We start from the raw sequence: 26433 nt of genomic DNA, 5'->3' as shown, positions 1-26433 counted from the left end.
CCTCCTCGGAGCCTTGGACTTGAGCACAGGAACACTGAGCCTTGGACTGGAGCACAAGGACACAGAACACAGAGACGAGACCCCTCCTTGGGAACAGGACGTAGGGCCGGGGCTTTACACAAAGTCAGGACCCCTCCTTGGGGACAGGACATAGGGCTGGGACTCATACACGGACACTAAACCTGAGGAGGACTAAGGCACCAGTGACCCCTGTTTCCATCCAAGGGGCCAGTGTGGACATGGTGGAGGATAACAAATACCTGGGGATACGAATTAACAATAAACTGGACTGGTCAAAGAACACTGAGGCTGTCTACTAGAAGGGTCAGAGCCGTCTCTATTTCCTGAGGAGACTGAGGTCCTTTTAACATCTGCCGGACGATGCTGAGGATGTTCTACGAGTCTGTGGTAGCCAGTGCTATCATGTTTGCTGTTGTGTGCTGGGGCAGCAGGCTGAGGGTAGCAGACACAACAGAATCAACAAACTCATTCGTAAGGCCAGTGATGTTGTGGGGGTGGAACTGGACTCTCTGACAGTGGTGTCTGAAAAGAGGATGCTGTCCAACTTGCATGCCATCTTGGACAATATCTCCCATCCACTCCATAATGTACTGGTTAGGCACAGGAGTACATTCAGCCAGAGACTCATTCCACCGAGATGCAACACTGAGTATCATAGGAAGTCATTACCGCCTGTGGCCATCAAACTTTACAACTCCTCCCTCAGAGTGTCAGACATCCTGAGCCAATAGGCTGGGCCTGCATTTATTTCCACTTGGAATAATTTACTTATTCTTATTTAATTATTTATGGGTTTTCATTGCTATATTTCTACACTATTCTTGGTTGGTGCGACTGTAACGAAACCCAATTTCCTTCAGGATCAATAAAGTATGTCTGTCTGTCTAAACACAGGGACACAAAGAGACAGTTCCAAGTTCAACAATAGATAGTTCCTTCTGTCGGCATGGCAAGGCTCCGTGGAGTCTCACTCTGGTGGCTGAACTTGACGGCGATACAGGCGAGGTTGCCGGCAGGGCTTCAGGCCAGGCTTCAGAGGGGAGGAAGGGAACAGTCCAGTCTCAGGGTAACGGCAAAGACGGCCTGACTTACCCAACGGAGGCAAGAACAGGAAGGGACAGATCCCACAGTACGGTAACGGCAAGAACAACCTGACTTACCCCACAGAGGCGAGGACGGGATACCGACAAGACGAACCAGCCCCAACACTCGAACCAGGGCCACTTATATTCCCGGCCTCAAGAGGAGAATCAGGTGCCTATTATTAAGCCCAAATGAAACAATGGACAGCCGTAAGACCTGGAGTCTGGAGTCCATGGACCAGACTGTAATCCGGAACGTGGACTTCACGGACCGGATCATGACAGACACAACTTAAACCAATCAAAGAAAGACGGGATTGGAGGTTGTTAAGTTTGGAATCCTAATTTAATCTTTTGTTCGATATTTTATGAAAATGCAGTTGCAAAGTCTGAGTCAAGACAGAGTTCAGGAGGCATTTGAGATTCGCAATAGAGTTGAGTCCATTGACAGCTTACACCTGTAACTGCTGAGAACTTGCACAGTATAAACACCACTTGTGTGAACAACATAGTAGGAAAACTGCACTGTCAACTTGACTGACCTTCCCCAACGCTGTTAAAAGCTGGAAGTCAATGCTGTCTCTGTATCTCAGAATTTTAAGGATGCCGTCCAGATAGACTTGGTCTTTGCTAAAACACCCTAAATGAGATAAATCAGATTATGTTTATATCACCATGAATAATTATCATAAATTCTCAAATCAAGGTAGGAATAAGGAAGAAGGAAATAAGCTTGGATGGGACTAGGAGAGAGAAAGGGGATGGAAAACAAGAGGGCTAATGGGGGCAAGAGAAGGACAAAGAATAAGTAGATTCAGGGAGCAGATTCATAAAGAAAAAATTCATCAATATATGTATGAGTTCTTTCACGATTGTCCCAAAGTCTTTGTGGACAATGAGCAGACTTCATAAGATTTTAATGCTATAATAAATAGTAGACTATTTGTGCACATAGAAATAAAGGTGAAATTCAGAAAGAGGGAAAGATGTTGCCTTGGAATTTCAGTCAGCAGTGCAAGGACGACACTTGCTGAAGAAAGTTATCCACAAAGATTTGGTGCAATCTGTGTCGTGGAAAGTCCCTGATGCCAGGGTGTCTGTAGCTTGCTACTGTCTGTTGGGTCTACTGATAATGATGTCCATCAGATTGAAGAATCCTCCCAGACTCAAACCATGATGTAAAAAACATCATTTTACAACAGAAACTAAAAATCAGGAGTTAAGTTAGTTAAAATATCAAACAACTTTGAAAAACACTTCCTAAAAGTCATTTTGACTGGAATTTCACCCATATGATAATAGTTCTTTCAGTACAGGGATTCTTTTTTAAGTTATTGAGACTCTATCTCATTGTGACAGTCATAACATTTTCAGTAGCTTATATATTGAGAAGTATTTCAAGCAATGGAATTCTCTTCACAAATGTGGTCTTCATTACATCTGTGAAGACTCTGAGAGACCACTCTATGGCAGAGTATGCAATCTCACAAACCAGCTATTATTTTGTACCTGACTGCATGTATGGGGAAGACAGAATTCCTTGTGGTTTTCATAATATCACGTCAGCAAGAGTTGACAGCCTAGCTGTACTTATAACTGTATTTCAAAGCTAGTGTTCACATTTAACTGAACAAAGTACAACAATAAAAATGTAAAGCAGTGCAAGAAAGAAATTCAAACAAGAATAGAAACTGGGAGAAGGGCAGACACATGGGGGATAAGGGGAGGAGGAAGAGTATGGGTGCAGAGGTGGTGAGAGCAACTGTCAGGTTGCATTGATAGATTCAGAGCTACAAAGATGGTTGGAGGGAAAACACTTAGGATTCGAAGAGGAAATAACCTGAATTTGATGAGCACTATTAATGTCCTCAAGATATAGAAAAAAGTAGTTAAGCAATCACATTTGAGGCATTATGTTGGTAAATAAGGGAGCTAATTTGTACACAACAAAGGCTAAAGAACAGCCATGATATAAAGGACGTGATGGCTTATTTTCTGGTGCTTCAACTAGGAATATTGGGAAGACTCTCCTATTGTACTTTAAACAGCAGCAACATTGCATTCCTTGCAAAATAGAGCAACCCTGCCAGTGAACCATTAAGATTATGGATGTGTGAGCTCTACTAGGCCAATGAGTACTACCTAATTCCAAATTTGGAGTCCTAATACACATGAATGATGATATATGCAATAGTAATAGAGATGTGCAGAATACTTACAATAACAGATTTCTCAAACGAATGGAGTCTAGAACTTCAATATTGTTCTCCAAATTTAGATGTGAACACTACTTCCAAATCTAGTAAGTATTGTGCATAAACAGGTACCCTCTGAGTTAGGATGTCATATTGTTGAAGAGTGAGAGATGGCTTGATTGAAACAAAGATCTTGAGGAGTCTTGCCTGGATGAATTAGGAGCGGATGTTTCCTCTTGTGAAAGCATCTAGAACCGGGGGTCACAGCTAAAAATTTAGGGTCACCCATTTAAGAGAGAAATTAGATTTTTTTTCTCCCAGATGGTGTGAAAAGCAGTGGAAACAAAATTGGTATATTTTTAAGGCAGGAGTAGATAGATACTTGGTAAGCAAGGGTGTGAGATGTTACTATAGTTGGACATGGATGCTAAGCTGAGGTAAAAATCTGATCAGAGCAGAATGCTTAGCCTCATTTATATTCTTGTTTACACATTGAGCACTAAATCCAGTCTAACCTTGCTATGTACTGACAGCTGGACTATCAGATATGGCCTCTGTCAGATAACACTAAACCAGGTGCCAGGCTACCCTTTGCATTGTATAGGATCCGAATGCATATTTTTTCTTGAAAGTGAGCAGGGGAGTTGTCCAGGTCTCTTGGCCTATAATTTTATGTACCTCAACCAAAATATACACCCTCACTACTTTTATTTCTGTTTTTTGCACTGCTTATTTTTAAACTTAACTATATATAATATATAAAATCACATATATATTATATAATGTATATATATATATATTTATATAATATATTTATATAATATATATATATATATAATTCAGTAATTCTTCTCTATATTTATCAAGTACTTCATTGTACTGCTGCCATAAAGTTAACAAATTTCAAGACATAATGCTGGTGATATTAAACTTGATTTTGATACATGGCTATAAAACCCAGTAGTATGACCCAAGGTCATGGAATTTGATGTATAAATAAAAGTTCATTATACATTGATCACTAAAACATCGTATTTACAATAGAGAAGTAGGCATTCTGTGCATCTCTATTTAATGGTTGCCTCCTACTATTCCTCTTAAACATAGCAATCCATTTCATGTATTTATTTAGCTTTCCCTGTTCTCATTATGATCCCAAATCTATGACTTCCACCCGCTGAGTACGAAAACTAGCTTAAATTCGAAAATAGAGTTAGTCAGCACTACTGCACAGTGCTAGTTCTAGTCTTGTCCATGACTAGAAACATACCATGGTTTTCCAATGTATTTATTTGTACTTTTATTTACTTCCTACTTGCAGCCTATCAACTTGATTATTCAGCAGAAGGATATCAGAACTGGCTTGTTTTATTAAAAAGTAAACAGTTCCCATCATACAGCTGAGCAAGAGATTTTGTGCTGTTAGAATTAGTCTGTAACTTAAACCATGGCACTACTGGCATTCAGGCGTTGCAAATCACAGAATGTGCAGACCTTGCTCATTTATAACATCCACACACCAGTGCATGTGTTGAAATAGTAAACTCAGTGGGATAAACATTTTATCTTTCCATCCACTCTTGCATCTAACATACCCAAATGCTGCCCTACACCCCAAATCTCAACCATTGCTCACTGAAATTTAAGGAGTGATGACTCTCATCGGAGGCTCTTTATTTCTGAGCAACACACAAAAATCTTTGGAGGAATTCAACAGGTCAGAATTGGAATCAGATTTAATATCACTGGCATATGACTTGAAATATGTTGCTTAGCATCAGCAGTACATTGATAATGCATAAAGAAAAAAACTATAAATTAAGTTCTATATAAAATTTAAATTAAATGAGTAGTGCAGAGAGGGAAAAAATAGTGAGATAGTGTACATGGGTTCATTGTCTATTCAGAAATCTGAAAGCAGTGGGGAAGAAGCTGCTCCTAAGACATTGAGTATGTGTCCTCAGGCTCCAGTACGTCCTCCTTGATGGTAGCAATGAGAAGAGGGTATGTTCTGGGTGACGCAGATCCTTAATGATGGATCTGCCTTTTCGAGGCATCGCCCTTTGAAGATGTCCTCGATGCATTGTGCCCATGAAGGAGCTGGCTTTCTGCAGCTTTCTCCAATCCTGTGCAGTGCCCCCCCCATACCAGGTAATAACACAACCAGTTAGAATGCTCTCCATGGGACATCTGTAAAAATTTGCGTGAACATTTGGTGACGTACTAAGTCTCTTCAAGCTCCTAATGAAATATAGCCACCGTTGTGCCTTCTTCATAATTGCATTAATATCTTAGGTCCAGAACAGATCCTCAGAGATGTTGACACCCAGGAACTTGAAACTCCTCAACTTTTCTACAGCTGGTCTCTCAATGAGGTCTGGTGTGTGTTCATCGACTGCCCCTTCCTGAAGTCCATGGTCTTACTGATGTTGAGTGCAAGGTTGTTGTTGCGACATCACTCAAACAGCTGATCTTTTTCACTCCTGTACACCTCCATGTCACCATCTAAGATTCTGCCAACAGTAGTTGTGTCATTGGCAAATTTATAAAATGGCCTTGAGCTGTGCCTAGCCACACAGTTGTTGGTGTAGAGAGAGCAGAACAGGGGACTAAGCACACATCCTTGAGGTGTGCCAATGATGATTATCAGCAAAGAAGAGATGTTATTTCCGACCTGCACTGACCGTGGTCTTCCGAAGAGAAAGTCAAGGAGGGGTTACAGAGGCCCAGGTTATGGAGTTTGTTGATTAGTACTGATGGTATGATAGTGTTGGAAGCTGAGCTATGCCTGACACAGGTCCAGGTGATCCAATGCCAAGTGGAGAGCCAGTGAGATTGCATCCACTGTAGACCTATTATGGTGATAGGCAAATTGTGTCATCAGCAAATTTACTAACCCATCCCTCCACTTCATTATCCAGGTCATTTATAAAAATCCCGAAGAGAAGGGGGTCCCAGAACAGATCCCTGAGGCACATCACTGGTCACTGCCCTCCATGCAGAATATGACCTGTTTACAACCACTCTTTGCCTTACATGGGCAAGCCAATTCTGGATCCACAAAGCAATGTCCCCTTGGATCCCATGCCTCCTTACTTTCTCAGTAAGTCTTGCATGGGGTACCGTATCAAATGCCTTGCTGAAATTCATATACACTAGATCTACTGCTCTACCTTCATCAATGCATTTAGTCACATCCTCAAAAAATTCAATCAGGCTCGTAAGGCACAAGCTGCCTTTGACAAAGCCATACTGACTATTCCTAATCATGCCTCTCCAAATGTTCATAAATCCTGCCTCTCAGGATCTTCTCCATCAACTTACAAACCACTGAAGTAAGACTTTCTGGTCTATAATTTCCTGGGATATCCCTACTCCCTTTTTTGAATAAGGGAATAACATCTGCAACCCTCCAATCCTCTGGAACCTCTCCCATCCCCATTGATGATGCAAAGATCATTGCCAGAGGCTCAGCAATCTCCTCCCTCACCTCCCACAGTAGCCTGGGTACATCTCATCCGGTTCCAGTGACTTATCCATCTTGATGCTTCCAAAGCACCAGCACATCCCCTTTCTTAATGTCTATACGCTCAATCTTTTCAGTCTGCTGCAAGTCATCCCTACAATCTGCAAGGTTGTTTTCCGTAGTGAGTACTGAAGCAAAGTATTCATTAAGTACCTCAGCTATCTCTTCCGGTTCCATACACACTTTTCCACTGACACACTTGTATGGTCCTATTCTCTCACATCTTATCCTCTTGCTCTTCAGCTGCTTGTAAAATGCCTTGGGGGTTTCCTTAATCCTGCTTGCCAAGGTCTTTTCATGGCCCCTGCTGACTCCTAATTTCATTCTTAAGCTCCTTCCTGCTAGCCTTATGATCTTCTAGATCTCTATCATTACCTAGTTTTTTGAACCTTTCATAAGCTCTTCTTTTATTCTTGACTAGATTTACAACAGCCTTTGTACACCACAGTTCCTGTACCCTACCATCCTTTCCGTTTCATTGGAACGTACCTATGCAGAATGCCACGCAAATATCTCCTTAACATTTGCAACATTTCTGCCATACATTCCCTGAGAACATCCGTTCCCAATTTATGCTTCCAAGTTCCTGCCTGATAGCTTCATATTTCCCCTTGCTCCAATTAAAGACTTTCCTAACTTGTCTGTTCCTATCCCTCTCCAATGCTATGGTAAAGGAGAACTGCAATTACTATCTCCAAAATGCTCTCTCCCACTGAGACACCTAACACCTGACCAGGTTCATTTCCCAACACCAGATCAACTACAGCCTCTCCTCTTGTAGGCTTATCTACATATTGTGTCCAGAAATCTTCCTGAACACACCTAACAAATTCCACCCTATCTAAATTCCTTGCTCTAAGGAGATGCCTATGACTATTTGGGAGGCCAAGTTAAGTGCAGTTGCTATACAAAGACAGGTCATAGTTAGGACAAATGTTGATTGAAAGGCGGAGGGGATGTGGAAGAAGGACTACAGACACAGCAAGCTGATGTTCACCAGTTTGCATTGAGCGGCAGCATAGCGGGACCTGCTTTTCAGATCTCCACAGAGGAGTTAAAACAACTCATGATGAAACAACTAGTATCAGCCATTGTTGACAAGGGTGGAGACCCCAGAATGTCTGTCACTGCATTGTCAGGGGGCCAGCAGTGCTCTATGCTGTTGGTAAACACTGGGGTCTCTCAATATTGATAATAAACCTGGACCTACCCATGCCAAGTAAAGCTACAATGGTAGTGAGGGTGGAAGGAGGATCCATCCTCACTCAATTAAGTGAATCCGTCCCAATACATATCAAGGACATGAGTGTTACTGTATGTGACTGGGTTTGTAACAATCATGAAGGCACCATCTTGGGGACAGACCTATTGGTAACACCTGGGGCTGTAATCAAGACAGGTACAAGGGGAATTATTCGGGGAATGAAGACTCGCCCTTGGCAATGATTTATATACAATCACAAGACATGACCTTAAAGGCCGAATGGGCAGTTGTAGGAGTGTGAGGTATTATTGTGAAAAAATATCCCCGGGAATGGGACACTCACAAACAAGACCGTGGCCATGATGATATGACACCTGTTTTGATAGAAGGTCCATCACACCACCCCATAGACAGTATCTCATTAAACTTGAAGCAGAGGCTGCAGTGCAGCACAGAACTACAGCAACAAGGAGTGATCAGGCCAAGCATTTCCCATAAGAAATCCCCAATCCGGCCGGTACCAACCAGGTGGGTCCTACCAACTAACCATTGATTATATCTCTCCGAACAAGCATGCCACTCAGGATATCCTGTAGTGGCAAACCCGTCTATCGTTTTGAATGGCCTGAGGCCGTTAAAGAAACTGCTACTGTCTTAGGTATTGCGAATGGTGTTTGGTTAATTCCAGTACATTCCTGGATAAGTCAGCTTTTACCATCCATGGACAGCAGCATACTCAGACAGAGCTGCCTCAGGGCTTCCATAACAACCCTGCCATTCTTCATTGATGGACGGCTAAAATAATTGCCAGTGTTCCTTTGTCAGACATCAGCAGCAGTATTCTCCAGTATGTGGATTGTATTCTAATTGTATCTCTGGGAGAGAAAGAGCACATCCAAGTGGTTTTGAGGACTTTATAAGTTCTCTATGTGATCTTCAGTTTGCTTCTACAGCTCTCTACACCAGCTCTCAGTCCAATTGATCGTTTTAAACTTCTTAGCCTGTTTAAAATCCCTTCATGCTACCATCTCTGCAATCAACCGATACACTCCTCCTCCCACCTCGCCCTACGAACCTTCCTGTGCTCCTTCAATTCTTCCATCTCTAGTTTTCTGTACTCCACTACCTGTCTCAGTTCCGAGATTCTTTTCCTAATCCTCTCCGCAGTTCTCTTTTATATGCTTTACAAAACTCAACCTCACTTCATTAAGTGTTGGAAAATTACCTTAGCATCTGACTTTGTGGGCTAGTCTTAAATTTTACTTAACCACTTTACAGAACACCACCACATTAAAGACATGTAACTGTGACGTTAATATTTTGTAAAGCATTGAATGAATATCTGAAAAGTTCAAAATGACAATTTAACTCTCTCTGAACCCTTAGCATGTGGGGTCTGGTCGTTAGTGAGTAATGTTTGCATGGAGCCTGTGCAGGGTAGACACTATGGGTCTTTCGATGTCTGCAGCAGATTTAGCATATAACCTGTAGCACCAGAGGACCCAACACACTGGTTCTTGTTATACTAAGAAAAGGAATGCCCAGACTGTATTTTGGTAAATCTGATCATTTGGCTGTCCTTCTACCTGCAGACAGGCACAGTTTGCAGAGCTGCAGAGATTAGGACAAAGAGTTGGTCACGGGAGGCAGAGGAGCAGCTATGGAATTGCTTCGAGTTGGTAGATTGGGCCGTGTTCAAGAACTCATCTGTGGGTCTGAATCAATACATCATGGTTGTCACACATTTTATTAAAAGAGTTTTAGACGAGTATGTCTTCAGAGAATCATTCAGAGTCTTTCCCAGACAGGAGCCCTGGATGAACCATGAGATCCGTAATATGCTGAGGGTCAGATCAGTTGTGTTCAAGTCTGATGACCAAGAAAATTACAAGGGGTCCAGGTACGATCTTCAGAAAGCCATCTCAGAGCTGAAGTGGGAATTCTGGACAAGATGTGAATCAATGAAAGATGCTCAAATTATAGCAGGGCTTGAATACTAACATCTCTCGTAAAGTTAAATCAAGTGGCATAGGTGACAACAGGGCTTCAGTTCCACATGAGCTCAAGGTCTTATATACTCACTTTGAGGAACCATCAGGAACTCTCACAGTGCCTGTTGACCCTGTGATTTCAGTCTCTGAGCCCGATGTGCAAGCAGCCGTCAGGACTAAAAGGATATGGCCCGGGCAGAATACCTAGCCAAATACTGAAAACCTGATCAAGGGTCTCAGCCCAAAACGTCGATTGCTTACTCTTTGCCATGGATGCTGCCTGGCCTGCTGAGTTCCTCCAACATCTTGTGTGTGTCGCTTGGATTTCCAGCATCTGCAGATTTTCTCATCTTTGTACTAAAAACCTGCGTTAATCAACTAGCTGGAGTGTTCACTGAGATCTTTAACCTCTCGCTTTGGCAGTCTGAGGTAGCCTTCTGCTTCAAGCAGGCTTCAATTATACCAGTGCCCAAGAAGAACAAGGTAACCTGCCTCAATGACTAGGTGGGGCAGCATCCGTGGAAATGAACAGTCATCGTTTCGGACCAAGACCCTTCATCAGGACTGAACAGAGAGCCTAAAGAAGGTGGGGGGAGGGTGGGAAGGAGAAAACTGGTAGGTGCCAAGTGAAAAACCAGTAAGGGGAAAAATAAAACCAGTAAGGGGTGGGGGAGGGGAAGCACGGAGGGGATAGGCAGGAAAGATGAAGAAAGAATGTAAGGGGAAAGCACTATGGGTAGTAGAAGGAGGCAGAACCAATGGAGAGGTGATAGGCAGCTGAAGGAGGAGGCAGAGTGAAACTGGGATGGGGGGAGGGAATTACCGGAAGTTGGAGAATTCAATGTTCGTGCCAAGGGACTGGAGACTACCCAGACGGTATATGAGGTGTTGCTCCTCCAACCTGAGTTTGGCCTCATCATGGCAGTAGAGGAGGCCATGTATGGAGATATCCGAATGGGAATGTGAAGCAGAGTTGAAGTGGGTGGCAACCGGGAGATCCTGTCTGTTGTGGCGGACGGAGCGTAGGTGCTTGATGAAGTGGCCCCCCAATCTGCGTCGGGTCTCACCGATGTAGAGGAGGCCGCACCGGGAGCACCGGATGCCTGTCTGTTGTGGCGGATGGAGCGGAGGTGCTCGAACAGGATCTCCCGGTTGCCAGCCACCTCAACTCTGTCATAAGCTGAATCAAAGGTGGTTCTGAATCAGCAAATAAGAGGGGGATTGAAAATTTGGCTATGTGATGCCATAACAACAACCTCTTACTCAATGTCCCGAGACCAAGACGCTGATTATTGACTTCAGGAGGAGGAAACCAGTCCATGAGCCAGTTCTCATTAGAGCTTCAGAGGTAGAGAGGGAAGGCAACTTTAAATTCCTCACTGTTATTATTACAGACGACCTGCAGTTATGAAGAAAGCACAGCCAAACCTCTAATTTCTTAGGAGTTTGCAAAGGTTCAGCAGGACATCTGAAACTTTGACAAACTTCTATAGGTGCATAGTGGAGAGTATATTGACTGGCTGCATCATAGTCTGGTGTGGAAACACCAACGCCTTTAAACAGAAGATCCTACTAAAGAAGTGGATACAGCCCAGTCCATCACAGGTAATGCCCACCCCACCATTGAGTACATCTACGCAAAGTATTGATCCAGGAAAGCAGCATTCATCAGCAGGACATGCTCTGTTCTCACTGCCGCCATTAGGATGAATGTACAGGAGCGACAGGACTCACACCACCAGGTTCAGGAACAGTTATTACCCCTCAACCATCAGGTTCTTGAACTAAAAGGGGATAACTTTATTCAACTTCACTTGCCTCATCATTGAAATGTTCCCACAACCTGAGGACTCACTTTCAAGGCTACTTCCTTCATTTTCTCAATATCAATTGCTCATATATATTTTTATTATTATTATTATTTATTTCTTTATGTACTTGCAGTTTGTTGCCTTTTGCAAATTGATTGATTGCCCAAGTTGGTGCAGTCTTTCACTGACTATTATGATCGTTATTCTATTATAGATTTATTGAGTATGCCCTGAAGAAAATGAATCTCAGGGTAGTATATGGTGACGTGTATGTACTTCGAAAATAAATTTATTTTTAACTTTGATTCTTTTAATTTCAGGCACCATTAAAATGTGAACGTCTGTCAAATTGACTTGATGGATTCCGGCTTATCACTTATATGTGATATTAATGTTCTTTTGTAAGTCCGAGGAATGTTGTGTCCAAAACATTGGTGGACTAATGGATCAGGAGTGACCATTAAAGTCTCTAGTTGAGTTATGAGGATATGCTAAACACTGTGTTAATATTTGCAGGATGTGTTTGAAAAAAGACAGGTTGTATTGAGATAGGATATCAGAGAGTTTGTCTCTGTGCCTCTCTCTGTGCTTGCGTAACGTATTTATTGGGGTACCTTTCTTGGTTTTTTCTCGAATTTCAATGGAAGACCAGTGATTGTGATCAGTGTCTAGGACCCAAGGGTAGTTTCACTAGGGAGTTGGAATTCAGCGACCCTCCAACAACAGCAACAAGCAAGTGGTGACTAAGAATCTTGAGCCCTGAAATATTTGTGACTTGCAACGTAGTGTTTTGTGTGGTTTACTGTGCTTTCTATTTATGATAATAAATTAAGCTTAAGTTATTTTGTTGCTTATTAGTACAACTCCTGGACACTCGAATAGTTTGGGTCTGATCAACCCAGCCCATTTACAGTAATTGGGTTCTGTCTTCCAAACTATGATTTAGTTTATTTTTATTAGTCATTTGTTTCTTGTTTTGCCATAATCTGGATGAAGTGAAAAAATTGCAATATTATCAAAATAAAAAAGCCCACCATTTAAAAATATTGAGGGTTTTGGAATTACACGGGTTGCAGAGTAAGAAACTAAATAATTTGTTCTCCAACCTGGTAGAATAAAACTTTGAATTTCACTCTTTGGTACAACATACAACAGGTGAACATAAAATAACAAAGAATAGGCCCTTTAACCCATGGTGCTCTGCTGACCTTTTAACATACTCCAAAGTCAGTATAGCCTCCCATATAGCCTCCACCTTTCTTTCATCTATGTGGCTATTTAAGAGTTTCTTCCATCTCCCTAATGTACCAAACCTGGCAGTGCGTTCCATGCACTTGCCTACCTTACCTATCTATACACTATACTTTCCACTATAGTGTAATTATATACACTATGATTTTCACCTTAAAATTATGCCCGCTTATATTAGCCATTGTCATCTGGGTGAGGGAGAATGTTGCTGGCTCTCTCCTCTATGTATGCCTCTTATCATGTTAAACACCTCTATCAAGCTTCTTCTCATCCTCCTTCACTCCTAGATTACTCAATCATTCCTCATAAGATATACTCTCCAACCAGGCAGCATACTGGTAAAACTCCTCTGCATCCTCTCTAAAGCTTTCACATCCACCCTAATGAGGCAACCAGATCTGAACACAATACTCCAAGTGTGGCCTAACCCGAGTTTTATAATATTAGCTCACAGCTCTTGAATTCAATCGCCCAACTAATGAAAACACACACCATATGCCTTCTTAGCAACCCTATCAATTTGTCTGGTAACTTTGAGGGATCTATGAACATGGACCCCAAGATCCCCCTGTCCCATCCACACTGTTAAGAATACTGCAATTTACCTTGTACTCTGCATTTGAATTACATCTCCCAAAATGTATCACTTTACACTTCTCTGAATTGAGCTCCATCTGCCTCTTCTCAGCCCAGCTCTGCATGCCATCAATGTTCTGTTGCGATATATAACAGCCTTCTACACTATCTGCAACACAGTCAATGTCGGTGTCACCAGCAAATTTACTAACCCACTCACTTCTTCATCTAAACCATTTATATTTTAAAAAATCACAAACAGTAAGGGTCCCATAATAGATCTCTGCAAAAGACGACTACTCGCAGATGTCCAGGCAGAATACACTTCATCTACTATCACTTTCTGCTTTCTGTATGCAAGCCAATCGTCTATACATATAGTCAACTTTCCCTGAATCTCATGCCTCCTGACTTTCAGAAAGAGCCTATCATGGGGAATTAAAATCTATATATACCACATCCACCACTCTACCTTCATCAATTTATTTTGTCACTTCCTTGAAGAAGTCAATCAGCCTCAAAAAGCCATGCTGATTATCTCTAATCAGACTATGCTTCTCCAAATATTTGCAAACTATGTCTCTAAGCATGCTCTCCAGTAGCTTGTCCACCACTAATAAGATTTACTGGTCTTTAATTCCCAGGATTATACCCATTTCCTTTCTTAAACAAAGGAATAATATTTGTCTCTAGCTTTCTGGTACTACTCCTGTTGCCAGTGAGGTTACATAGATCATCACCAAAGCTGTAGCAATCTCTTCCCATACTTCCTATAGTAAGCAGAGTATAGCCCATCTGGGACTGATCTACCCTATTATTCTTCTAATGTTCCAGCACATCCTCTTGCATATCCTTGACATGCTCCGGCATATTAGTCTGTTCTACAGTGACCTCACATTTGGCAAGGTCCCTCTCACTGGTAAATACTGAAGCAATTTATTAATTTAGGACTTCCCCATCTCCTCTGACTCAAGACATGTTTCCTCTTTTATCCCTGATTAGTGCTACCCTCAGTCTAATCATCCTCCTGTTCTTCATGTACGTGTAGAACTCTTTGCAATTGTTCTTAATCCTAATGGTCAAGGGCTTTGGACCAGCTCCTTTTAAGTCACTTCTTAAGCTCTTTCCTAGCTACCATCCAACTCAAGAGCTCTATCTGATCCTTGCTTAAGTATACTTCCTTCTTTCTCTTGACTGGAAGTTCTATATCTCTTGTCAACCATGGTTCTATTCACTTTGCAATCCTTTCAAGCATAAGAAATAGGAGCAGGAGTTGGCCATCTGGCCCATCAAGCCTGCTCTGCCATTCAATAAGATCATGGTTGATCTGGTCATGGACTTATCTTCACCTATCTGCCTTTTCCCCATAACCCTTAATTCCCCTACTATGCAAAAATCTATCTAGCCTTGTCTTAAATATATTTACTGAGGTAGCCTCTGCTGCTTCATTGGGCAGAGAATTCTACAGATTCACCACCCTCTGGGAAAAGCAGTTCCTCCTCATCTCCATCCTAAATCTACTCCCCCAAATCTTGAGGCTATGTCCCCTAGTTCAATGGGACAAACCTATCCAGAATTTCATGCAAGTGCTCCCTAAACACCTTCCACATTTCAGTTGTACATTTCTCTGAGTATATACATTTGCTCCCAATTTATGATCTCAAGTTTCTGCCTAATAGCATTGTAATTCGCCCAGCCCCCAAAAATACCTTCCCATACAGTCTCTCCTAACCCTGTCCAAGGCTACGGTAGAGGAAGGGAGTTGTGCTAACTATCTACAAAATGCTTACTCGCCAAGAGATCTATCAATGACCAGCTTTACTGCTTGTACTAGACTCAGTCTGGCCTTGCCTCTAGTCGGCTTGTCTACATATTGTGGCAGGAATCCTTCCTGGACACCAAACAAACTCTGCTCTATCTAAACTTTTTGCACTAAAGAACCCCAAAGCCTCCCCAGCTCCCCCCCCCCAGTGCACAAGCAGCAGTAAGGCAATGACCCCCCCCCCCAACAAAAAGCATCAGCGCCCTCCACCGAGCACTCAAGCATGCAGCAAAGCATCAATAAAGATACAGACTTGCAGTACCCCAAACACTACTCATTCACTCGGTATTTCGACATGCCATAGGCTCCCTAATAAGGGAAAGGAGGTGTCCCCATTTCACAGTGAGAGGGGAGATCCGACAAACAACTCACTGATTTATGATGTTAAAAGTCTGTTGGGTCGCTTTTTCCGAGCTCTGCACACAGAGAGTTGGCCCCAGAAAGGTACCCATGGCAGCCAACCCGCTGCTCCTAATGTTCTGTGTTCTCAGTCAGGGTCACTGGTGTAGAATCAGCCCGTCTACAGAGCCACAAAAATCCGACGCCCTGAAGACGCACTAGTCTTCCAGGAAAAGCGGCCAGTCATGAGGCCCTGAGTCAGGGACAAATACCCGCAAACAACCAAAGTCAGTGTGTAACTCCAGGTCAGGGTCTTCAAAAGAACCTTGAAAGGAATTTCCTATGTGTGCTCCTCATTCTTCCCACCTCCCACGTCCAAAAGCTATGCTGGTTGGTAAACTAATTGCCTGTCTACATTGTCCTTAGTGTAGGGAAGAAGAAGAATCAGAGGGGATTAAATCGTAAGAGAATGGGTTACAGGGAATAACATGGGGAATGGGATTGCTCTGAAAGACAGCACAGACTCAATGGAACGAATTGCCTCCAAATGAGAAGAGGTATCCTGGATAAGAAATCCTAAAGTAGGTTTCCTTGACATCCAGCAGACAGTAACATTAGGGAATCTTTTAAATGTTTATTTAACTTGTCTTTCACCACTTTCCTCAATATGCTAACACCCAGTGTGACTGACAAGGTGAGAGACTACCTGTCCAGTTGGAAGCCTGCAACATGGGGAAGGATAAAGGAAAGAAGAAGATTTCTGTTTAAGAGGTTCTGTGGTAGAGGGTAGGAATGAAGATCCTAGTCCGATAGATCTACAGGGAGCGTTCGTGGTTAGTTGGAGCTGAATGATGGTGGGAATGGTGGGAGATGGTTGTATTATAAAGGAAATAGAGGCAAGGAGGTGACAAATTGGAGCTGCAAGCAAGCAAGTTTGTTTGGGCAACAGATAAGCAACACTTCACAGGTACTTGCCCCACAAATCCAGCTGTGTACTTTCTTTGTTAAAAAAGTTAAAAAATTGAATTATAAAGAAGCTACTTTGCATCCTTGACATGTTGCCAAACAACCTACTTCCCAAGAGCTTGCCACCTCCATAAAGTTCAGAGGGATTGAATCTGTATTGGTTGTTGACTTTGGCTAAGGCAATGACCTCAGATGGAATACCATCATTGTTCTCTGCACTCCTCAATTAGGAATGAGGCAATTAGTACAACAGAGAAACAGGTCCTCCAACCAACAATGTTCTGCTGAACTAATCCCATATCTTTCCATTTTCTGCCTCCATTGTACCTGGCCCCACCATTAACCCTGGCAGCACATTTCCAGGCACTCACCTCTCTCTCTCTGTTAAAAAAAATTGCCCTGCACTTCTACTTTGAACTTTGCCTCCCCACTTTAAATGCATAACCTCTTTTCTGGAAAAGATACTGACTGTCTATACTGCTCATAATTTGATACACTTAGGTCTCCTCTCAGCCTCAGCTGCTCCAGAGAATAACTAGCTTGGCTTTGAAGAGAATTACGGTATTGTCAAATAGCTAGCTGATCTTCACTTGTTTTTTTTCTGACCTGTTGCTAGGGTCCAATAATTGCTGCTACCTCCAGAAAGCAACCAACATAACCAAGGACCCTTCCTATCCCAGTCATTACCTCTTCTCTCTCCTACTATCAGGCACTAGGATCAAGGATAACTTCTATCTTGTTGCTATAAGGTTCTAAAATGGTCTTCTTAGATGATAAAGATGAAATCTTTATCTCTCAGTCAAACACATCCTGGTCCTTTTTTGTGTAACGGCAGTGTACTTTTCCCTTGTACAGGTGTTCTCCCCCCCCCCTTTACAAAGGTAGAGCCTTCCTATGAAACCTGTCTTAAGCCGAAATGGTGTAAAGTGAAGAACCATTAATTTATATGGGAAAAATTTTCGTAAAAGCGAAAATCCTCTTTGTAACGCAAAAACAGGTTACTAATGTAGGGCGTTTGTAAAAGCGAACATTCGTAAAGCAGGGAACACCTGTAACTGTAGTACTACATTCTGTATTCTGTTGTGTTTTGTGCTACAATGTACTTATGCAATAATCTGTCCAAATGGTGTGCAAACCAATATTTTCCCTCTAATTCGTACAAGAGACAATAATAAATCAACTAACAATTACCTATGCACAGTCTGGCAGCTTACCAGCATCTCACTTGATTGGCCACACTGTCAATTGTACAATGAACCTTGGCACCATTAAGTTTCCAGAACCACCAGAAATAAATTTGGTGTTACAACCACTTTTATTTAGTAAAAGTCAGAGAAGGAAGGACTCAGACCAATATTCCTTGCCTCTAGGTTAACAATTACTGCTAACAGCTATCATTGGTTATCTGTTTCTAACTGACTCAACTGGACTAGAGATTATACCTAGATCTTTCTGATCTGATGGACAAACTACGCTCTGGAGAAACTTACTCCTCCATTGTCAAAGACAATCTTTATTATTTAAGAACAGATACGTATAAGAGGGAGAAAAGATAGAGTTCAAAATTAGATGAAAAGAGTCACGTTCAAAACATAAATATTACCACATTTGTGTTTTCAGTTATAGTGTATATAATCCTCAGCATTAGACAACTTTCATCATTGAATTTTCTTGAAGATAAAACTGTCACAAAACATCTAGAGATAATACTTCAGTAATAATTATAGATTGTGTATTAATGAATTAGAACATATTTCTACCTGGCTGGGATGTGTCAGTCTGACCACGTTTGGCTCGTACACAATAATCCCACCGAGTGTTTGGATTTTCCACAAATTTCCCAATGTCAAGGAAGAGCTCACTGAAGGACATGTGGCTGGCCTGGTAAACGGTGTAGTAGAGCAGAGCGGCTCTCCAGAGGAAGGGATCCTTGCGGAACAGCACGCTGTGAATGCTGGCAAGACCTTCTTCGGTTGGGTTGATGGGTTTCAGCCCATGTTTCCTGCGGCCATTCCAGTTACTCCAGGGCTGTAGATTGTTATTTAAACCTCGAATGTAATGAGTACCTGCAAAGAGTTCAACATTAGTTCTAGCAGAGTTACTGAAGGCGAAATATTCAGCCAGAAAAGATATTTCATCCACCCTCATTTTATCCACTTGTTGTCAGAGAGGAGACAACAGCAGCATTCGGTCATAGCATTCATCCCAAAGATCAACATCCCAGAGTGTAGTCCCAAATTAATGATCACTTCCACAGGCCTTGAACATAGATGCAATCCCAAGAAAGGCACACCAGAATCTTTACTGCCTTAGAAGCTTAAGAAGGTTTGGCATGTAACCAACCGAATGCTAACAAACTTGGACAGGTATCCAGACTGGTTTCATTAAGGCTTTATACAGCAATTCAAATGCACAGTGTCACACCTCTCTATCAGGTGTAGGTAAGCGTGCCCGATGAGGGTCACCAGTTGGGAAAAAAAAACAGATGGTATGCCACAACAGCACGTTAGTGCAAGGGGTTTTATTTGAAGCCAGGTGAAAAGAAAAGCACAAAAGCTGCCCAAAAGTTGTGAAGAAGTATTTACAAATAGACAAATGAAAACACGTACAAAAATTTACAAATATACAGAGGCTTTCTCCACGATACACTTTGTTGTTAACTTTCCAATATAACTATCCATCAGCTATCAATCCAACCTCCACACCTCCCTAGCAAAGCCAAACTGAGAGTTTAAATCTGCCTGCAAGGAGTGTGGTGTGCCTGCTCCCACTAACACAGGCATTATTTTAGGATGCCCCAAATTGTCCCTTGAGTCTTTTGGGGCAGTTCTACTGTCTGCAAACCGATTTACAGTGTGAATGAAAATAAATGAAAATGTTTGGAATTCCTGTGTCTAGAATCCTTATTTTTATGAGTTATAAACCTGTACAGCTTATTAACTTAAGGGTATGTTTTGATTAGCCAAGCTAGCAATTGTTTTACTGTTGGGGTGTGGAATGGGAGGGCAAAGTGAGTGAACTAGCTGGGAAACTAGACCAGGGAAAGGGGGAGTGACTAAGGGGGAGGGGGAGTGACTAACTAGGCAAGGTTAGCGGGAGAATTAGCATTGCCAACCTGTTCGGCCACACACAGTAAAAGAAGTTGTTGCAGAGAGAAGTGGATTCAGCCCAATATATCTCTGGCACATCTCTCCCCACCATCAGAAGTATCTACGTGAAGCACTGCCTCTAGGTGGCAACATTTATCATCAAAGATTCCCATCATCTTGCAGCCATCTACGGACAGGAGGTACAGAAGCATGAAGTCCAATATCAACAGGTTCAGGAACAGCTACTTCCCTTCAACCATTCAGTTCCTGAGCCAACCTGCGCAACCCTGATCATCAACTCTGTATAACAACACCATGACTACCTACTGTTTGTGCACTTTGTTATAAGTTTTTATATCATGTATATTTTTCTTGTGAATGCTGTGTATCTGATCTATGCACCTGTGATGCTTCTACAAGCAAATTTTCACTGCATTCAAACATATATATTTGTGCATGAGATAATTAACTCCACTTTGACAGTCCATTTAGTTGTTATATTTGGACACAAGTGTATGAAACTATACCAGGCAGTCATCCTATTAAAATATCTTTGTCTTCCTACCACTTCCAATCTAGTTAACTTGGAGGTGTCCCTTATGCCTTTTGTTTTGGGTGAGTCAAATCTACTATACCTTCATAAACACATTACAGATTATGTGTTTGCTGTATACCATATTACAACATTTTGTCTAAGTACATTACTGTTCATGCAAATGCTGAGCAGGGAATATAAGAATTTTGCTTTGGTTTTGGAAAATTCATGGACCGCTAGTTTATTGTTGGAACAAATGCTCTGGTTAGCACCCTTAAGTTATTTGTTGACTGAATTTAGCATTGATGCAAAGCATCAAAATTTAGTTCTTATACCTATCTCATGTCTCAGCATTCCCTCCAGCCAGTGCTCGCGTGCAGTAGAAACATTGATGGTGAGGGTTGGGCGTCCATTCACTATTGTCATTGATGCACGAGAAAGCAAATCATCTGTTAAGTGGACTGCAATCTGTAAAGTTTACAAGGAAATGCAATTAGAAGCCTTGCAGAAACTTTGCCAACCTGGAGTAACCGAGCCGAAGATATACCAAAATCCCACATGTAAAATTAAACATTCCTAAAACCAATATTTTAAAACTTGCTCATTCCCAACATAGCATACATCGACCTTATTCTAAAATTTCATAGGTATTTTTATAGGAAACTGAAATTCATAATCTCCTTAAAAAAACAATTGATGCTCATACATTTGAATGCTCCCAGTTTAAATATCTGATATGCAATAAGTTAGCTGGTTTTAGCAGCCCCGCTGCACTCTTGCATAAAGGTGGTGAAAGAAAATTCCAAGAGAGCTCCTCAGAATTAGTAGCCCCTGCCATAAGACCCATCCTTTTCAAAAAGACTTCTGTGTGAATGCTGGGTATGGATAAAATCAAACTTCAGAATTACTTATTTAAACAAAAACAACTTTAATTGATTACTGAAATGTGTTATTTCCAGTTTCAATAATGGGATGCACACACATTATAGCTCCAGCTATGATTCATCCCAATGGTATGCCAATCCTCACAACCTTTCCAGTGATGTATCACATAATTTACGTGGCCCACATACCAGTGACACAGTTTGCCACAGTAGCCAAAGATACAGTAGGATTGTTATCAGTGATGATTCCATTCAGATAAAAAAAATTTAAATAGATTCTGCAAACTTCAAAATGCCTTAAAGAAATAATTAGCAACATGGAAAAGTTAAAGATACTTTCTGCTTCGGCTTACATCACCAAGGCAATTCTCCTTCTCCATGTACTTCTTCACGTAGAACCAAATGCGACTCTTAGTGAGCAAGTTTCCCCCGGTTGCTTGTTCAAACTTCTCATAGCTGCCATATTTCTGAAGGGCCAGTTTCATTATTTTAATAGCCTACCGGAAAAAAAAAATACTTTTAAGTACATCTACAGCAGTGTAATGGATTTTGCAAATGTTTCGTTGCTGTCTGCAGCTGAAGAGATACAAATCAATATTCTCATTGTTGAGTTGGGGAAAAAACATGAAAAGCTGAAAAAAGCAATCAGTTTGATTCCAGACTTCTTTGAAATTTTGTTTTGATCAATGACAACTTAGGAAACCAGCAAAGATTGAACTTGTGTTTCAATGCAATCCGATGCCTGAAGCTCATAGTACAGTTTTCAAAATAGAAGGGAAGGATTAAACTAAAGTGCGACAAATTACAACCTTAAAACAGCCAAGCTGCAGGAAGCCATAGGTTTGCTCAATAAGTGGATAATACATTAATGTGCTTTTCAAGTTATGGTGAAGTGAGTCATCCCACTAATTGTGTTTCTTTATCCAGCACAGCATGGGAGGCTTAAACGAAAAAGATGCTGAAAGAAAATCACATCTGCTCTTTGCATTAAGTTAATTTTTAACAGTAACAATATTTTACCTTAATTGGATATGGTATCATAAATCATATGTATGTGTTCTCTTGTGTGACCTTCATAGTGCAAATTCCCAACCTCATTTTAGCACAGATTTACTGCTGAAATCTGAACTAATAAGCTATGTCCAGTCTGCATCCAATCACAACTTCATAAACACAGCCACTTCCACACATATGACAGCATACTGAAGACCGTAGCAATTCATATACAATTTAACCGCCTACTTATTGGGGATCTCTTCAGTGCAGTGTATTATTTAAAACAGAGAAGACACCATTGGAGATTGCAGATGCTATAATCTGGAGCAAAAATCAAACTTCCAGAGGAACTCAGCAGGCCAGGCAGTGGCTGTAAGGAGGGAGGGAAGGTGGGGGGAATGGTCAGTTGCACCTCGGGGCAAGAACCCTCACCAGTTCAGACAGAAGGGGTCGACCTGAAGTGTTAACTGTCCATTTCCCTCTGGGTCAGTTAAATAGATGTTAACTGACCCAGAGTTCTTCCAACAGTCTTTTCTCCTCCCTCAAGAAGCAATTGATAACTATATTCTACTGGGCATGATACACTAAGAGTTGCAATAAACACTGACTAAACTTTACAGTCAAAATATCAGCATATTTTCTGCATGACATTTATAACAGTGCTGCACTGATGAATTAACTGAGAGATTAAACCCAATCTTGTACACATTAAATCCAACTGGTAATCAATTCCAAGTTGATTGCGTCATTGGACAATTAGCCCAAACACAATTTCCCAAACATGACTGACATTTGCTCCACTGCCTGAAGAAGCTGCAGCTTTTAGGAGAAATGCATAATCTTAATTAACTCACAACAGGGGCAGCAGCGCATTGTGCAGGGGTTGGGAAAGAGGTACCGTAGCTATCAAAGGGTCTGCACACAGCCTCTTCTCTGAAAGGTCAGCACGAGATTAAATAATTTACTGCAGCGTTTTCCAATGATTTTGGCCTTTCTGAAATAGTCACTAGCAACCTGTATGTAAACAGATAGCGGCCGTGGATCTGCCTGCAGCTTGCAATGCCTTTGAGTCACTCAGCGAACAGAGGGCCATCAGGACACACCCATCACTTGGCAGTGTACTGTAGGGACCACCCCAAATGCTCAGAGAACAGCGTCATACAGCTGCTGTCTGGAATTATACAATCAATGTAGATGACTCACAGTAGGAAACACCCTCAGAAATTCTTCTGAAATGGCTAATTCATTGCAACCAAACTTTTCTAAGGAGTTAAGTATGTCAAAAGATGTTTCTGGTGCTCTAAAGGATATGAAGCCACCTAAAGTTTAGGGAGCAGGGTGGGATAGTTCAAAGGCAGGGACGGGGACAAGGATGTAGGGCAGAAAGAGCTAACGAGGCACAGTAATGGCAAGGATTATAGACTACCAACATTTTACTGTCGGTTAGGAAGGGCTGTCGGACAGTCAGGGAGCAGCAAGCAGCAAGGAAAATTTCTACAGTATATATTCTACATTCAGTAATAGTATGCATTTCGCTATGCTGTGAATTCTAAACAAATAGGAATTTGATGTCAATCTGTGTGAAACGTTTATACGTGGTTAGTAATACTCATTCCAACCAGGAACATCTAATGTCAGGATGATGGAAATGCATACGACAGTGGCATTAGTCAAGCATGTGAACATGTAGGGAATTAAGGAATATGATTATGTACAGGGAGATGGGATTATTTTAGTTTGTCATCATGGTGGACATGGACCTTGTGGGCTGAAGGGCCTTCTTGTTTTGAACTGTTCTGTTTGAGAATCAGGATGGTAGTGCAACAGTTAACAAAGTAGCATTAGATTAAAGCTGAAATCCCAAAATATCAATCGTGCGACTGTGTTCAGTTCAGTTTAGCTCTCTGGCATCACAGTAGAGACTGTGAAAGTTGTCGGATCCCTATAATGTTATTTAGGGAACGAGAATCTGTACGAGAAACTCCTTTTGGTTCGAGCTGCACATGACTTTGATCACACACATGTAACTGTGCCTTAAAACCACTCAGCTGTCACAGCTTTTTAATTCAGCAGTTAATGAAACTCTGCCATCACACCCCAAGCCTTCAGAATTACAAAAACAAGATTTAAGGGTGCAGTGTGGATTGGAGAATTGAAGTCAATGAGTCATTGAGACACAACCAGAATCAGGTTTATTGGCATTGACATTTTAGTCACGAAGCTAGTCTTGTCGCAGCAGTACAGTGCAGGCATAATAAATTACCACAAGTTACAATAACAGAAAATAACTTAATATCCAAAAGAGGAATAGTGATGTAGTATTAATGGGCTGTTCAGAAATCCGATGGCAGAGGGGAAGAAGCTGCTCCTAAAACATTGAGTGTAGGTCTTCAAGCTTCTGTACCTCCTCCTTGGTAGTAATGAGAAGAGGGCATGTCCTGGACAGTGAGAGTCCTTAATGAAAGCTGCTGCCTTCTAGAGACACCACCCTTTGAAGATGGTGGGGAGGCGTGAGCCCTTGATGGCTGGCTGGCTGAAACCTCTTACAACCCTGTGCACTGGTGTCTCCACACCAGACAGTGATACAATCAGTCAGAATGCTCTCCCGGGTACATCAGTAGACATTTATTAGTGATTTTAGTAATTTCATTTAGTAATCTAGTAAACTTTGGTAATTTTAGAATCTTCATGCTTAATCAAGATTGAATGGGCGAAATGGAGTCTAACCTTTACATGGAATTAAGAATGACCAAGATTTAAAAGAACAGCAATGAATTTGAACACCCCTGTATTAAGTTCAGCATATTACTGATTGTGTCCTCCTCTAGAAAATAATGATTGCTCACACCCATGTATAAATCATTTCACAATGTTTTTTTTTTATCAACTGGGCCAAGTACTCCAGGGCTGGGTAGCAATTACTTTTTGAAGAGGTTACTAGGCAGTGCTTTTAAAATAGTGATGAAAAAACTAATGCAATCTCTGTACTTATGTAATACCAGGGAGATTCGTGCCCCTGGCATTAATCAACTGGCCCAAAGCTAGAGGTAGACAATTGCTGTGTTGACCTCACACAGTGTACAGCTTGTTCTCCCAGTAGCAGATGTCATCTCCTTTAGAAATAGCTATGTTCCTCTAATTCTAGTTTCCCACCCATTTGTCAATTTAACTGCTTTGAAATTATCTGCTTTGCAATTGTCCATATTTTTAGCTGCCAGGGCTTGGAGTTCTGTTTGATAATGCTCCCGTAAAGTGTCCTCATAGGTTTAGAAATTCAAGAGCTTCAAGGGGCAGAAATTAAAAGTTTGAAGGTAGATAAGTCATCTGAACTACTGCCCAAGGTTGTGAAAGAGGTAGCTGAGGAGATTCTGGAGACAGTAGTAGTGATCTTTCAAGTTTCATTTGATTCTGGGATACTTCCTGTGAACTGGAAAATCGCAAATGTCACTCTGCTCTTTAAGAAGGGAAGGCGGCAAAAGTCAGGGAGAAAATGGGGAGAAAATTCAGAAATAGGTGTAAAGAGACTTTGGAGTCCTTGTGCATGATTCCCTACAGATTAATTTGCAATTTGAGTCAGTGGTAAAGAAACCAAATACAATGTTAGCATTTAATCTGAGAGAACTAGAATATAAAAGCAAAGTTGTATTGCTGAGGCTTTACAAGATATTGGTCAAACAACACTTTGAGTATTATGATCAGCTCCTTATCTGAGAAAGAATATACTGGTATTGGAGAGAGAGCAGAGGGGGTTCATGAGAATGATCCCAGAAACGAAAGGGTTAAGGTATGAGGAGCATTTGATGGCTCTGGGCCTCTACTCACTGGACTTTAGAAGAATAGGGTGGGGGGAGGTGTGGGTCTCATTGAAATCTATTGAATAGTCAAAGGCCTAGAGAACCTGGTCATGTACAGGATGTTTCCTACAGTGAAGGAGGCTAGAATGAGGGGACTCAACCTCAGAAGAGAAGGACATCCATTTAGATAGAGATGAGGAGGAGTTCCTTTAGTCAGAGGATGGTGAATCTGTGGAATGCACTGCCAAACAGGCCCAGTCATTGAGTATATTTAAAGCAGAAGTTCATTGGCTCCCAACTAGTCAGGGTGTCAATGGTTATGGGGAGAAAGCAGGAGAATGGGATTGAGAA

At 41.6% G+C, this 26433-nt stretch overlaps 1 protein-coding gene across 4 annotated transcripts in view; it reads right to left on the bottom strand.

Annotated features, from left to right (window-relative positions):
- The window catches only part of matcap2 (microtubule associated tyrosine carboxypeptidase 2), a 61549-nt gene that overhangs the window by 5296 nt on the left and 29820 nt on the right, over positions 1 to 26433 (bottom strand). For 3 of the 4 annotated variants that reach the window (XM_059945423.1, XM_059945422.1, XM_059945424.1), the window contains exons 4-7: positions 21646 to 21789; positions 20744 to 20876; positions 18545 to 18850; positions 1646 to 1743 (exon numbers count right to left, since the gene is read on the bottom strand). In XM_059945423.1, coding sequence (XP_059801406.1) covers positions 1646 to 1743; positions 18545 to 18850; positions 20744 to 20876; positions 21646 to 21789 — 681 coding nt within the window. The remainder of the gene's footprint in view (positions 1 to 1645; positions 1744 to 18544; positions 18851 to 20743; positions 20877 to 21645; positions 21790 to 26433) is intronic. The other variant, XM_059945425.1, reaches the window with a different exon arrangement.

Source organism: Hypanus sabinus, chromosome 20, assembly GCF_030144855.1.
Source record: "Hypanus sabinus isolate sHypSab1 chromosome 20, sHypSab1.hap1, whole genome shotgun sequence".
NCBI lineage: Eukaryota > Metazoa > Chordata > Chondrichthyes > Myliobatiformes > Dasyatidae > Hypanus > Hypanus sabinus.
Note: the sequence above shows the minus strand (reverse complement) of the source record. Positions and strands in the feature narration are given on the sequence as shown.